At 38.1% G+C, this 15,399-nt stretch overlaps 1 protein-coding gene across 6 annotated transcripts in view; it reads right to left on the minus strand.

The window, feature by feature from the left end:
• PCDH9 (protocadherin 9) overlaps positions 1-15,399 on the minus strand; it is a 688,564-nt gene that overhangs the window by 485,198 nt on the left and 187,967 nt on the right. The window contains exon 3 of one of the 6 annotated variants that reach the window (XM_050901157.1): positions 6,841-6,862. The exons of the other annotated variants lie outside the window; for them this stretch is intronic. Coding sequence (XP_050757114.1) covers positions 6,841-6,862 — 22 coding nt within the window. The remainder of the gene's footprint in view (positions 1-6,840; positions 6,863-15,399) is intronic. 6 annotated transcript variants of the gene reach the window in all.

Raw genomic sequence — 15,399 nt, forward strand, 5'->3', positions numbered from 1 at the left:
ATGAAGAGGAATGCCTTCTAACATAAACCTATGCAGTACTTTCATTGGTACAATAGTACAGGTAAAGCATTAGAAATTAGTAGAAACGAATTTTCTTCCTCAGAGGAACACAATATGATACAGCTTTACATCTTAAGAACGGGTACATCTTTGTTCTGAGGGAGAATGAAGCTGAAGGGAAAAACAAACAAAACAAAGCCAAAAACCACCCCCAAAACCCAAAACCCAAAACAAATCCCCCAAAACCCCTGCACAGCTCTCAGTGTATTTTGAGGTGCAAATCCCCAGGAGTCATATTACCCCTGTGGTGTAAACTATACCACAGTTGCTACTGCTCACATTTTCACATAATAATGTATCCATTATATCAGTCCATTAAGGACTGCCCCATCTAGCAGATGCTGAGTAAGCACTTCAGGAAATAGCTCCCACCGTGCTGCCCATGCCTACATTGCTTGCAAAAGGAAAGCTCACTTCAAGCTCATTGGGAATGTCTACTTAAGCTGTAGTATCGCCACGGAGGTCGCCCGCCACAGTACGCGGTTGCTAGACAAGCACTAAGTGGACAGGCAGATCTGGGATCTCACTCAGTTAGCAGAGAAAAGGAGTGAATATTACCTTGGCTCTGAAGAGGACAGAGGGACAGCCACACCAGAAGAAGCTCCAGATACCTAACACTGACATCCAATTTCCCCGTTAATCCCTGAAAGCCACAAGTTTTGCGGTCAACATTTTCTGCCACTACCTGTGTGGAAGCAGCTCACGAATGAAGAACGTAGGCTGGAAAAGCCTACACTGAATTTCCATGACTATTTGAAGCATTCCCTGTCTCCTCTCACTCTCACCTGCTCCCATGAACACAGCTGAAAGGAACAGTAGTGGAGGACTATGGTCATCTCACCGAAAGGGTAAATGATAGATTATTCAAATTAGGTAGCATGAGCTTACCTGACTATGAGTGGTTGCTTTTATCAGTTCATACATGACTAAACAGCTATAGGATGATTTTTCTCTGCTTATTTGAAGGAATATGTGCTTTAAAGACCCTGCCAGGCTATCCAGCACTGTAAAAATGAATTAAGTTTCATTGAAGTCAATGAAGATCCCATTTACTTAGTAGAAACTTCAGTTGCTACCACCTTCCTGGAACATTTTCATCTTGAGATGCCAAAGTGTGGAGAACCCAGTCCCACCACTGACCCAGCCTGGGATAAGACACAGTGTCGCTATATATCCTGTAATATGTAAAAGCAGCAGAAGAAAGTGGCAAGATGTCATCACTGTTTCAACACCACGCAGAGAGAGAGCAGAAAATACAACTTTTTGGAATACTCATCAGTTTGAATGAAAAGCTGCACATTATTTATGAGACTTGTGAGAAACAATCCATTGTACTGAACAACGATAGTCAATCCTAGATATAAATTCTCCGCTGGTCGATAACCACTATACCCATTCCCTTAGCCATGAAAATGACCTGACAGAGCCATAAATTCACACATTGTCCATTTTTCACAGACAAGCTCCCCCTCCCCCAGACGGTCTGCAGTGCACCAGCCATGACATCGGTGTAAACATTTACTCATTTATTATTTTATGCTGACTGCTTTTCAGCTTCCTGACAAAGGACAAGCAAGTAACAATGGTGATATAACCTGGGCCAGATTCAAGACCCAAGCGCAGGCTGAATATAGGTTTCAGAGATGGCACAGTGTGCTAGCACTTCCTATCCCAGCAGCACACTCGAACTCACTAAATACGGATTTTCTTTTAACACAAAAACTTCCATAAATCCATAAGGTTTCAGTTTACGCATGCATAAAACAAATTCGCTACCTACAATTTTCTTTCAGAGAACCAAACAAAAAAATCAGTCTAAACTTACTGAAAATCTTAATAATGCCTGGCATTGACCCAAAATCTTTCCGAAGAGCCTGACTCATAATTAGTACATTTTCAATGATTTGCCCCTTTTGGGGCCAGTGTTCTAATGGGTTTTAGTGCTAGCAAATCAGTGCTAGGATTTGTTCTGTGCATTAACATGCACAGGGTGTTAAGCTACTTATTTGTAATGATACTGTTCCTGTAGGAAAGTCTTCCTTGATTGTTAATGATACTTGAGGCTCTTAATCTTAAAATGGAGGGGGAGAGAAACTGCAGGGTGTGGCACAGTCTGCTACACAACTTGTCATTTACTGAAAATAAAAACCTCACTTAATTCCATTGATAGCACTCAGAATATTATAATAGGCTTTTAATTTCCTAAACAAATTGTGTTTTAAGAAGTTGGAGCAATCTCTTAAATTACACTATTTTCATTGTTTATATTTGTTGTTGGTTTTTAAGCTAGGACCTATTCAAAAGTGATTTATTTGAAAAGAATAATTTGAAGAAACTTTGTCTTACCTTCTACTACTCTCACATCAATTTATTCTTTTAAAAATTAGCAGCACAAATAAAAAAGAACAGTAACATCTTATTCCTCTTCCAGATTAAACCTTAAAGACTGCTGCATGATCAGTATTACTGCGCTGCTGCCAAATAGTATATACTGTTGATACACTAATTGGTTTATTGACTACTTCAAAGTTTTACAACTTTTCATTCAGCCCAATGTGCCCTTGTGAACTCATCCAAAGAATTACCAGGTTCAATAACCTAAATTACATTCATTAATACTATTATAGATATATGTAATAAAAAAGAAAAAGAACACAACTATTACCTTCACACAAGTAGTCCTATTGACTTCAGTAAGACTGATTTTACAGAGTAAAAAACTGCCCAGATAATCCAGACTTTGAATATCCAAAATAAAATCCGTATATGCACAATATCAGACTTCTCAGCATCACAAACTGTAATAAAAGTAAACTGGAAGAAAAAGACCTGTAATGCTTATTGACATGTAGCTACAGTCAAAGATGTTATGACATCCAGAAAAAAAAAGTATGAAATCTGGCTGACTGGTAAAGTATCATAAAATAATGTCATGCCAGATTGCCCTGATGCTATCAACCTTTTAAAAATTTCATTCCAACGTTCCCAAAGTATTTTGAAAATATAAATTGCAGAAAAAAATAAAAATGTTCTGTCTTACCTATCCAGTTTGGAATTCAAATAGAAAGTCAATTTGACAAATGTTCTGTAAAACATAAATTTCAAGTTTGTCGCAATTCTGTTGTTACAGAGTTGAGACTGCACAGAGATTGCAAGAAAGGTTCTGGACCCCTTGTAAGTATCAAGCAATTTAACACAGATATAGACACACCATAAGAGACATCTGTGGGACCTGAGCTTGGCTCTTCCATGGGAAGCACTGTCTTTACCTTCTAGAGACAAAATGTCAGTTAATATACAAAGTATTATGTCACAAGAGAAGTAATTCGATATTTGTAAATAGACACATGTATTTATAGACATACATATATAAAAGGGAGTACTGTTGACTAAACAAAAACACGAGTAGTAGAAAAGCCTCTAAGCATAACAAAGAGATGTGAACTCAGCCGATGGTGCAAAAGATAAAAAAGACAGGATTCAGTATTAAAATAAGACACTTAAAGGAGGTCAAGCGACTTAGTGAATCAGCTGCTGACCTCATATCAAACTCAGTCCTAATCATAGCGAATGAAAATTGCTGTTCGTAGATGGCTGGAAAAGGCTTTAAGCCATAAACCCATTCTGGACTTAATATGCTACGCACAAAAACTGGAGAACATATTATCATCCCCTACCCAACTCCCTGAATTGTCTAGCTGCAAATTATATAAAATCATCCTGCATTTTCACTCCCATTAATTGCCAGTCTATATCTAAATGAAGATATAATTACATTTGTAATAAAATACATAAAATCCACTCTTAATTTAGTGCTTTAGAAATCATGTAAATACCTAAGGTAGATAACCCTGTTACTTCAAATACCTCTCAAAGAGTAGCCTGCCCTTATGAACTGACTGGAGTGCATAGGGAGGCAGAATGAGTTTGGTATTTTCTGTTCTGTTTCAGCCTTAAAAAGGTCAGTTCCAGTGAGAGAATAACTCTGAGAAAATTTCCCTAAATCCAGCATTTATGGAAAGAGAGAGAGACAGACACCCACATGCATGCTGACTCTACAGTCCTATTCTTAGAATATTCATCTACCCATACACTGCAATATGTTAAGGTTTCGTCAGAAGCATTTTTGGACCCAGTAACTCACCTGTAGCTGTCATTATCCTAAATATTTCCTTACTGAGTGGCTATACAGTCACTGTTCCCAAAGTGCATTACACAAGTTACTTCAAAATTGTTGCATGTATGCTGTCAAAATACCTGAATGCCACATGCTGAAAACACCTTCCAAGTTATCACCCTTGTTATTGTGGTTGTCAGACATGGCTGGTTGCTCCCGATTAACTCAGGCACTGTACATAGCACCAAACCGGCTAACACAGGATTTGGATTTTTGAGGATAAATGCCAAGATAATACACTGACGCCATCCCAACCCACCATCCCAAAGTGTCAGGTGCAAATCCATTTATGAACGAAAAAAATCCTTCAGTGGTCAGTTCCCTGCTGGAAACATGCAATCCCCCAAAACACTGGCACTGGCAGTAAGTCTGGCCCCATTCTCCACCTACATCTACAACAAACCCATTTGATGGTAAGGAAGAAAGAAAGTCACCAGATGTGGTGGCTGGTGTCGTGGTAACTAACTGTTGGAGTCAGTTATCCATACTGCTTGTAATCTGGCTAAAAGTTCCTGAGGCTTCACCATCTGGAATTTTTTGCATAGCATCTCTAACAAGTTATTTTCTTTTTTTTTTTACTATGACTAGACTTCAATTAGCAACAGTTTGGAAGTAAGGCTGCCCATTCCTTTTCCTTCAGGTGAGCTCTACAAGCAATGCAAAATAAAGCTTTTTTTTCTTTTTCCTTTTTTTTTTTTTCTCTAGAGTGAGCTGTATTAGAAAATAAGTTGGAAAAACAAATACACTAACATGGAAAAAACTCAGAATGTAACAGAAATAAGAAAAGACTATAGACAAATCTCTCTCTTGCCTGCTGTGTCTCTTCCCCATGCTTTCCTCTCAGATCAGCTAACTTTCAATAGCTTGCCACATTGCAAAAAACTGTAGAAGTGACTGTCCCTTAGGGAAGAAAACAAACAGAAAAAAAACCAGAGCAACCTTTCCCTCCATCCCTCCTACAGCTTGGCTGCACCTTTGTTCCCTGCTCTGCCCAGCAAACTCCAGGTCTCTGTTGTGTGGCAAGTCCCATCCTTCATTTTCACTTTCCTCTTCCCTCTCTCCTCCTACCCAATGTCTCTCCTCCTACCCAATGCTGCTCCCAGCAAAGGGGTAAACACTCTCTTGCAGATATTCGCCTGAGCCAAAGTGCAGAGGCCAGATCAATGCAAAATAAGAGTTTTTTCCTCAACTGCCCGGTCGCTATATTTTTAAAGAAACATACTATGGTGAATTGCAACAAATAAATAAAATAGAAATATTCTGTTATAAGGACTTTTTCATGGAAATTTAGTCTGTCTATGGACTCTTCCAGATTTTTATTTTTCTTTACAGTGCTTTTACATCACCATTTACTGTAGTGACTCCATCATATAACTTGTTCTAAATCTCTTACTAAACATGGTATTAAATTCACAGACTTACAAGATTACATTCTATTAAGTTGTAGAGTTAATGAATTTCTTCTTTTTTTTTTTTGTTATCCTAATTTAATTCTTCGAGGGTTTTGACTTGTTTGTCTTTTTTTCGCAGATGTCCTTAAGTGCATTTGTAGCACGTGTTTTGTACTGGCTAATTAATTTTTTTTTTTAATCAAGATAATCACAAAGCAACTGGGCCAAGCATCTAAGATTTTCCATACATATGTGAATTGTGCTGTTCCAAATAAATTGTTGGTATCTACAGTATCAAAAACTCTGTACCATACACGTACAGCAGATGTGTTTCAGCTGTTGTCTTGCACAGTATAAACCACAGACAGAAGTAGGTCCACAGACAGACTCTCACTGCTGGGTACTAGCCAGGGGAATTGAAGACAGTTTGTACATCACCCTGCAGACCAGGACAGCTTCACATTAGTGCAATGTACTATGGAAAGGGAGTTTCAGTCTATAATAATGAGTATATTCACATATCTATGTAATAGTCAAGTTTACCAATTTAATCTCATTTTCCTTGGTGTATTCAGTTTGGTTCAATTAACCACTTTAATTACATTGTATAAGTCTAAAAAGTGCCCTTTATTGGGCAATATCTTGAAATAACTGTTGGGTGTTGCTGTTGCTGCTAATTTAACATATAATATTTTCCATTAGTTAAATACTATAGCTAGCGAACAGATTCCAAAATTTAGATTTCATTATCCAAATTGTATTTTCATATGTGCAAACTCTTTAAGAAACTATGCAATTCATTCCTCATCTAATTTTTTCTAGTAATGAATGCAACCGTCTGATAACGGAAGTAGCACTTTATAAAATTAGCCCATATCCCTCTGAAGCTCCTTCACACTGCCACTTTCCTAAATACTTAGAGGAGTTTACCTGCTCTGGTGCACGCTCCTCAGGAACACTGAGCCAGTGAACATGTGCACTACTACCAATACTTAAAATAATACCATCTGAATTTGTTATTCCTGCATGTGACACAGTGTCCTGTCTCAAACCCTTGATTTAGCAGTTACTGCTATGAACTTCCTCATGACCTGAATTCCTTGGCCTGTTATTAAAAAAAAAACCAAAAAAACACCCAAACAACAACAAAAACACCTTCCCCCTCAAAAAAAAAACCCAAAACTCACCAGTTAAATATGAAGATGTTTTAACCTGTGTACCATAGGGATGCTGTCTTTAATATCAGTACGCTTTAGTTCCAAACTTCAAACAGCTGATAACTATTCCTCTGCAGGAGACCCAATGTTTTCCTACAAGGAGTAAATATAGTTTTCCAGCAAAACATCTCACAGAAATCTTTTGTTATTGTTGTTGTTTCAAAACAATTTAGCTGAATAAATAAAGCAGCTTTCATTCACAATATGCTGTATTTGATCAGGAAAATAAGAACACAGGGTTTTGGAAAGACAACAAGCTTGAGAACTTTTATTAGTCTCTCATAAGGGTAAATTTCTGTATACATTGCCTTGCAAAGATTTGATGGTACCTTAACTGAATTTGATAAACATCAGGAAAAGAGACCGCAGAGGCTCTCAAAGTTAGCCAGGAAAAAAAAAAAATACATCTAGAAATATCATAAAACATTTCTCAGCAAAATGTTCATTTTCATTCTTCTCTGGAGATAGGGAAACTTTGATAAATTCAGATAAAACTGATTGAGCTTAGAGAATGAACACCAAATGCTTATCCATGTTATCTTCTCTATCAGTTATCAGGAACTGCATTTTGGAAGATTAGAAAAGCCCTCCTTTCTCTCCTTCTCTCACATCTCCCCCCGGCTCTGCACGACATCGGCACATATGCACTCCTCTAGTAACTGTCTGAAGCAAGTAAAAATCTCTAGCTAAAAACAGCAACGCACAATTTCAAATGTTTTTGGAGCTGAAGTTACACTTCATTACTAATCAAAAATTTTCAGAGTTTATTCAGAACTTCTGCATAAAAAGCTGGTGTTCACCTAAAGTGTAATCTTATTCTGTAAATTACATTCATAAACAGCATAGAACACTTTTGCATTTTCAATATGCCACAGGATTCACTATCAAAATTTTCTGAATTTACAAGTCAATAGACAGTCTTTCAATCTATCTGGTCCTTGCAGACTCAGCATGCTACTTGTAAGCCAAGCTGTTGTCCTTCTGGCTTCGTATATTGCTGCCAGCACTAAAGATTTGGCAGACAAAATTCCTCGCTCAGTAGACACAGCACAGTGGACTGGGGTATGCTGGACATTCCCAGCAGATATTTCAGATGGTAAGTTAAGTGTAGCTCCACGCTGCAGTACAAAGCAGCATCAAGGCAATTTACTAGCTGTAGTGCATTCATATCATGTTCCTCAATGCTACCAATTCTAGCTACATAGGCAGTGTATATAGGTCCCGCAGCCTTTACAAAAATATACTCTGAAAAGAGAACATTATTAACATTCTGAAAGATGAATGAACTAGAAGACCATCCACTTTGTTCTTCCACAACTCTCCCAGCTTTACAGGGTTAACAATAGCATTAAGGGGGGGGGGGGGGGGGGGGGGGAGGGGGGGGAGAAAAAGAAACAACAACAACAACAACAACAAAAACCCCAACCAACTCCCCCCAAAACCACATCACCAAAGAAAAAAACCCTCCACAAACAAAAAAAACCACTTTTAATACATAATTTTCTTTCTTCAAATGAAAGATGCAAAAGTGATCATAAAAGAGACCAGAGGGCAGCATGTGATAAAAGTTCCATTCAATCTGTTTTTCAGAGTAAAGTGGTGCTTAAAATATCATTCTGCCTCGACTAACCACTTATTTTCTAAGAAAAAAATTGAATGGGATGATAAGATGTCATTGCTTGCAACAGTAAAAAGGAACTGAACACAGAGACTCCAGAAGGTTTTCTCCAGCCTTAAGTTCCCCACATGCTGTAAATAGGCATGTTGTCTTTTCTCTATATTCTGTTCTAAACTTGCCCCACAAACCAACTGTCATCCCTGATGCCTGCAGCTCCGTTACCAGGAGAAAACACCAACATTATCACTAAGGATTTGCTACTGGATCAATTCTGTAGGTGGTGTAAATCAGCATAGTTTCAGTAACTTCAGCTAAGTGATGATGATTTATAATGCCCTGAGGATCTGGCCCTCTGTCCTTATTACTTCATTAATCTGCATATTCCTGCAATGTACACCAATCTTTTTCTAAATTACTTTTACTTCAACCTACCTGTTATAAGTCTGATGTGGATTTATACAGAGTTCATACCATACTTTCTTACTTATTTTTGAAGAAGCATTGCCCTGAATCTGTCCATGGTCCATAAATGATCTATATGGCTGATTGAATCAAGCCTGAGCTGGTAGCTGTCAGCAGGTATGAATTCAATTTCGCAAGACCAATCCATTAGTATCTAAACACTATTAATAGAGTGGAGAGGGAGAAGCACATTTTTTCTATCCCAGGGAATAAGAGGCTGGCCACTTCTGGTAGGAAGGTATTTGATCAGGTCTGTCAGAGCCAGAAGACCATGGTGAATTCCTTCTCATAATAAAGAGTAGCTCATTCCCAAGAGAAGAGAAAGTTGGTGTAAGGAAGCATGTTTTATCATATTCTTTCAAGACATCACTGAAGCTAAGAGCCCAGCAGGATTCAAATGAGGTTTAGATATTTATATAGATAACAAGACCATCAACTGCTACACTGGACAGTACATATTCTTTTTTGTAAGAAAATAAACTCTCATATTTCAGTGCATAACCCTGCTACTGGAAATGCAGGATAGAAACAGGCTCAGTGGAAATGTTGCTATGTTTCCATTTTGGAGCTTTCTGTAGTTCCCTTAATTTCCCTCTGACACTGTGTATGATAAAAAAGGACCCTGAGGGAATACCACTCTGATCCTCCATGGCATGGCCTGAAAATCAAGGAACCCAGTCAGTGAATGAAAACCTAACTAACTGCTACATTTTATTTGCAAATTTGGTTTTGAAAAATAAAGTGTTGTGTTGATCCCAAGTTTAAAGTGAGGCACCAATAACCCACATCAAATTTATTATGTGGGCATTTAAACACCTCCAGAGTCCTCTGAAAGTAGCACTAACATGGAAGAAATAATTTAGATGGAGTTATAAGAACTATTTCTTCTGCCTAAAACCTGATGTTTTTCTAAAAGCAAATGTCCTCAAAGCATTCTCTGCAGAAATTTGCAATGGTTACCTTTAACAAGTCAGCATTTTTCAAATGTTACAATACTGTAGATCTGAAATTGTATTTTTCGTAAACTTAAAATAGAATGAACTGAGACCTCACATATCATACTTTATTAACAAGCCCAGGGTTTTAAATAGCATGTCCAGCCACAGGAGGTATTTAAGGAGGGACATAAGATTCCATACCCTAAATGAATGAATATTAACATCGACTTGGAGAAGGTTACGATTATATCAGGCTGAGAGCACTAAGGGAAAGAAAAAATGTACTTTGGCTAGGCTAAAGAAGGACTGTCAGTCAGCAGCAGCAAAGGTTTCCTGCACAGATCTAGGCATTGGGCAGAGTGCAAGGAATGGGATTTGTCACTCCCAGATTCACTGAAATAACTAGCTCCAAGAGAAGGAGAGTTAAAGGTGACCATACTGTAATTGAGGTAATGTTAACTGTACATATGAGTTACACACCTAGGGAATGGGAATCAACTGAGTGTACAATTTAAATAAAACTCACACCTTGCTGATTTCTTAAGAGTTATTTCATCGCAGTTCTAACAGGTAAGGAAATACAACTTCTTAACCATCCCGTCTTCAAAATTTATTTTGGGCTACAAAAGGATATCTTACTCATCAAGTAAAATTTTCTTCAATAATAAGGAATACTGTAATAAATGCCTGCCTGCCTTCCGTAGGATCAGAATAAATTTTAAAGGGCCACTAATTCATGCAAACATTTGCACATACCATTCTGCATCACTGCAGTGTTATTGCTAACCTCATAAATTGAAGTCAAAAAAGAAATACTAAAATTACTGTGCTCTCTCATTTGCCTATATGGAGCCATTAGCAAGATACTACTTTTAATAATTTTTCCTACAGTTTCTGGGAGAGAGAATAGTTGCTAAATGTTCTGATTTTCCCCTAAATATTTCCAACTTGATAGGTTTGCTGTAGCTATTCTTTCTATGCACTTATTGTACATCAAGGAGAAATCTCGTTATCATGCCTATCCCAAATGCTTATCTTCAGTCAAGCCACCCACCATTGCTCCTTCCATCCTTTAGAAAATAGCATTTCTTGGGATATAGTGACTGTTCTGTAGACACACATGCACTGAGTTTGAATCTCCCGCTGTGTTTCAGGAATGACTTCACTGAAATTGCATGGGTCTTCACAGAATAAATATTGAGTGGATTTCAGTCACAGCAATATCAAGACATTTGTTAGACTAAATGAGAATGCACGAGGAAAATGAATGGGTGAGCCACTTAAAATTTCAACCTAAGTTTTCTATGCTGTAATCCCTCTTCCTACCTCCTTTCTTCTCTCCTCCTATTTCAAAATCTTAACTTGCTTGTTTGTTACATCTTCAGTTTTACAAAAAAAAAAAAAAAGAAAATATTGCTACCTGATTCCCTTCTAGCTACAATAATCCCATTTTCCTACTACATTTCCTATCTCCTCAGCCCCAGGCTTCTTATCTGAAGTCACTACATTCTCCACTAGTAAACTATCACTGCTCGTCACCTGCTGTGAATCACAAAGTCACTGAAGAAACTAATTAGGGACCTATAGCTGGCAGGAAGCAGTAACTGCTTTCTGCAGCTCCTTGCCCCAAAATAAGAGCCGACACAGAATATACCTTGCTAGTGAGCTGCTATGCATTCACTGGTCAGTGCCTATTGCTTCTCAGAGATGACCATTCACCATTGGGAGAAAAAGGTCACTGCCAGCCACTGACTGGCAACTGCTGTGTGCAGAAATGGGTCAGCAATGATCTCCTACCACAAGATAAGCAGTCATTGTGTGTTCAAATTTGAAAATGGCAAATACTGCAATAACGGCAGGTGGCACTGATGGGTGGCAGCATGGCAAATCCAGTTTGCAGCACCTGATAGCTTACAGTAGTGAAATACCTACTTTTGTCAGGATAGACATCGCCATTGATAGTTAGTATTCATGTCAAAACTTGAAACAGGCTAGTATCAGTTAATGATAAGTAGTACCTGTTCTAAATACATGGAGTCCCCACTAATCAAGGCTAAATAATTACTCTTTTGTAGCAATGGAGGTTCATCAGCCCTTCACCTCTTTTTATCATCTTATGATATCCCCATGCCCAAGTTTTTCCCTTACATTTTGCTATAATATCCTCCCACCCTATTTCTACTCTTTAGTAGTGCAACATAATTTTCCAGCCGCATATCTTTCTATCTGCAATAACCACAACAGCTGCATTTCCCAAGCCCTTCTCTTCTTTTCTCCACCTACATATGGGTACTCAGCCTATGATCTCTCTAAAAGCTGTTCAGCAGATAAACTGGAGCAGCAGCCACAGCTAACTGCTGCCCAGGCAATGATTACTTGCTACCTCACTGTCTTTTCCTCGCCTGCAAGCTTGAGAGGCGGTAGCCTTGGTTTATGGCAAGAATGAGGAAGGCTAAAGAAATGCCTGGATGTGTCACATGAAGTATTGGTTGCCAGGGGTTGGTTTAGATATGTAATCTTTCCTAAGGTTGATTTCTTTAGAATCTAGATAATAATAGATGTGGTTGTTGTGGTTTTTTTCCCCCCCCTTGCTTTTCAGGTTATATCACAGATTTTTGGCAAGGTCCCGTCTAAGCAGACTTACTTTAAAAAAAGAACTGGTAAAAAAAGATCTTAAGTCAGCTCCTAAAGTTCTGGAAAAATGAATGCCCCAATTTCCCACTGTTTTGCATCTCACATAATGTGCTCTTATCCAGCATTTGTAATCTAAACATCTTACTGCGGTCATCAGCTTGATTTGTATTTTACAGATGTAGAAAATCGATAATGAAGTGAATGGATGCTCAGTAAGATAGTTTCAGAGCCAGGAGTGAATAACAGTGCTTTGAATCCCTTTCCAGTGTACTATGTGTGCAATAATAAAGAACTGTGGAGATTGCTGTGAAACAACAGACTCACCCCAGTTCAACTGATTATATAGAAAAGTTTGAAAAGAAGTGGAAAATCAGGCCCTGGATGAGACATAAAGCAAACAGATAAACCAAATGTACCTTCCTCCTTTATTAACTTTCTTAATGAGGTTATCTCTGACTATCGGAAACTCTAACGAGACCAACAACCATCTATTTTAAATGCCAAGCAAATGCCTGTTAAGCAACAGACTCCCTCTTCGTAGGGCTGATGCTCTCGAATCCTAATAGTAACTGACAAGACTTCCCCATCTGGACTCTTTTTTTTTTTACTTTGCATTTTGAGTATGTGACAAAGCACTGTGCAAGGGATTGCCTTTACAAGCAGAGCTGTATGTTTTCTAAAACGGGTGAACAGCATTGTAATAACATATGTGGAAAGATCAAAATGCAATTTCTTTTTATTATTCCTATTATTGCATTCCCCTACACAATGGCAACCTCTTCAGAGACATCGTCTGCAGCATAATATTGATTTAATGCGCCACTTCATATGCCTGCCACGTCCTCAGATTAAAGATTTAAATTAATATGACAAGTGAAACACTAAGAAATTCAACAAATCACCAGATAGGCTTATCCACACAGGGTATATTTTCTAGTAAAAAAAACCCCAAACAAACAAAAAAATCCCCAGCCCAGCAGCCACAGCTTAGGTGTAGGCCAGCTTTAATTTGCTTGATTGATCTTGAGACCTTTGAGCACAAATTCTTTATTCTCTTATTAACTATTATCATTATTGGAATTTATAAGGAACCTATAAACCTATTAAACTGGTCTTAAATGTTTCAATCTATTTATTGAACATACCAGCAATGAAAAATTAATTATTAAACAACCACCACAGGAAAACATCAGTGGCCTTGTCACCTCAGAGCTAGATTGATAGCATGTTACCTTCTGGAGAGTGGGGCCCTGCAACACTCAAATATAAACCTTGGAAGGGTAATGCTGAGTATATCACAGCATAAGTCACATTTTTAATTTAATGTTTTATTAAATGTTAGATGGAATAAATTTATCCAGGCCTCACAGACTCTGTCTTAATAAATGAATTGGCACTCTTTCAGATGTAAAAAATGGTCACAGCTTCTCAAGGGCATCAGAAACCCTGAAGCATAAGACACCAGTAAATACAAAGAGCAAAGGCAGCATGGACAGTGATATATTTGCAAGCACTGCGGGTGAGCCAACACTTTCAAAATGCTGAAGCTAACAAAACAAGGGCAGTGAACTCCCAAAATGGGAAAAGCACCTGCAGTAAGAAGCTGTGCTTGAGTGCTGTTGCACAAATGTGTCCACTACCAAAAAAAAGTGGAAGGGGTGTGGGTTTATCACCCTCCTGCTACTATATTTCAGGATATGTTTGTATGTTTAAAATTTCATGAGCAGTATTAATAATTTATTTTTCTCCTGTCCTTTAATTTTCTAAGGCTAGACTTTGAAAACAAAAGGCAGGGAGATGATATATTCTCTCCCTCCTCTGCAGTTATCTACAGCACCTCCACTTGCGTTTCCCTGTAGAACTGCTGTCATTAGTAATATATAATTTGGCTAGGAAAAATGGTTACAAGTTCCTTAGTCAAAACCAATATGCCCCTGCCCTGGCACATCCCTCCAGAGACATCCTAAGATTTCCGCAAGCAGCTCCATTTCGAAAACACTTGGCTTACATAAGGCAGGACAGCTCAACATTACCACTCAAGCAATGAAAGGCTTTCACAGCATAATCGAGCTGTACTATATATTTCCACAGACACTAAACTAAATGATTGTAAATGACTGTTAAAACTGCCAGAAAAGTCCCATTCCCCCGACTGTCAAATAAAAAAAAATACTTAGCACGCTTTTTTTCCAGAACTCTAAAATGTTGGTGTTCAATAGCTATCCATTTCACATTGCCACACATGTTACACTGCTAGCCAGCATAAGAACAACAGGTTCCAATAAGCAACACACAAAACCACAGAGAGCAGTGAGTTATGCTAAAAACATCTTCTCCTGCAGTCTGTGCTTCTTGAATTCATGCAGCGGGCACCCTCCTGCTGAATGCACAAGAGCATTTGAATGAGGAGGTAAAAAGGAAGAGGACCCTGAAACTTCCTTTGAGCCTGGCATTTTTCCAGAAAGTCATGAAGTAAATTCCCAGCATGTAAACAATATAAAGTGAAAAAAAAAACCAAAGCGCCTGATTGTGCTTATAAGTTCTAAATACATGATGTTCTTGATCGAACTACAAGACACTTGCCACCCCACTTATGAGTCCTACAGCTGACGTGAGAGGAAATTAGGAGGACTTTATTCAAAAAAATGAAATGTGACTTCACATAGACATAGGGTTGCATGGAAACATAAGCAGAGAGATGAACTTGCAACCAGTAAAAATGACAAAAAAAGAAAGTTGAGCTACACTATACTTCATCCTATCTGTCTTTAGCTAACCCAAGGAAATATATTATAACCTCAGATGAGTAGTCACAGTTTATAACAGAAATTGCATATTTATATGGAAATTTTATTTTTGTATTCAAAATGTGAAAGAAAAGGTATGAAGCAAAAATGTCCTT

Source organism: Gymnogyps californianus, chromosome 1 (genome assembly GCF_018139145.2).
Source record: "Gymnogyps californianus isolate 813 chromosome 1, ASM1813914v2, whole genome shotgun sequence".
NCBI lineage: Eukaryota > Metazoa > Chordata > Aves > Accipitriformes > Cathartidae > Gymnogyps > Gymnogyps californianus.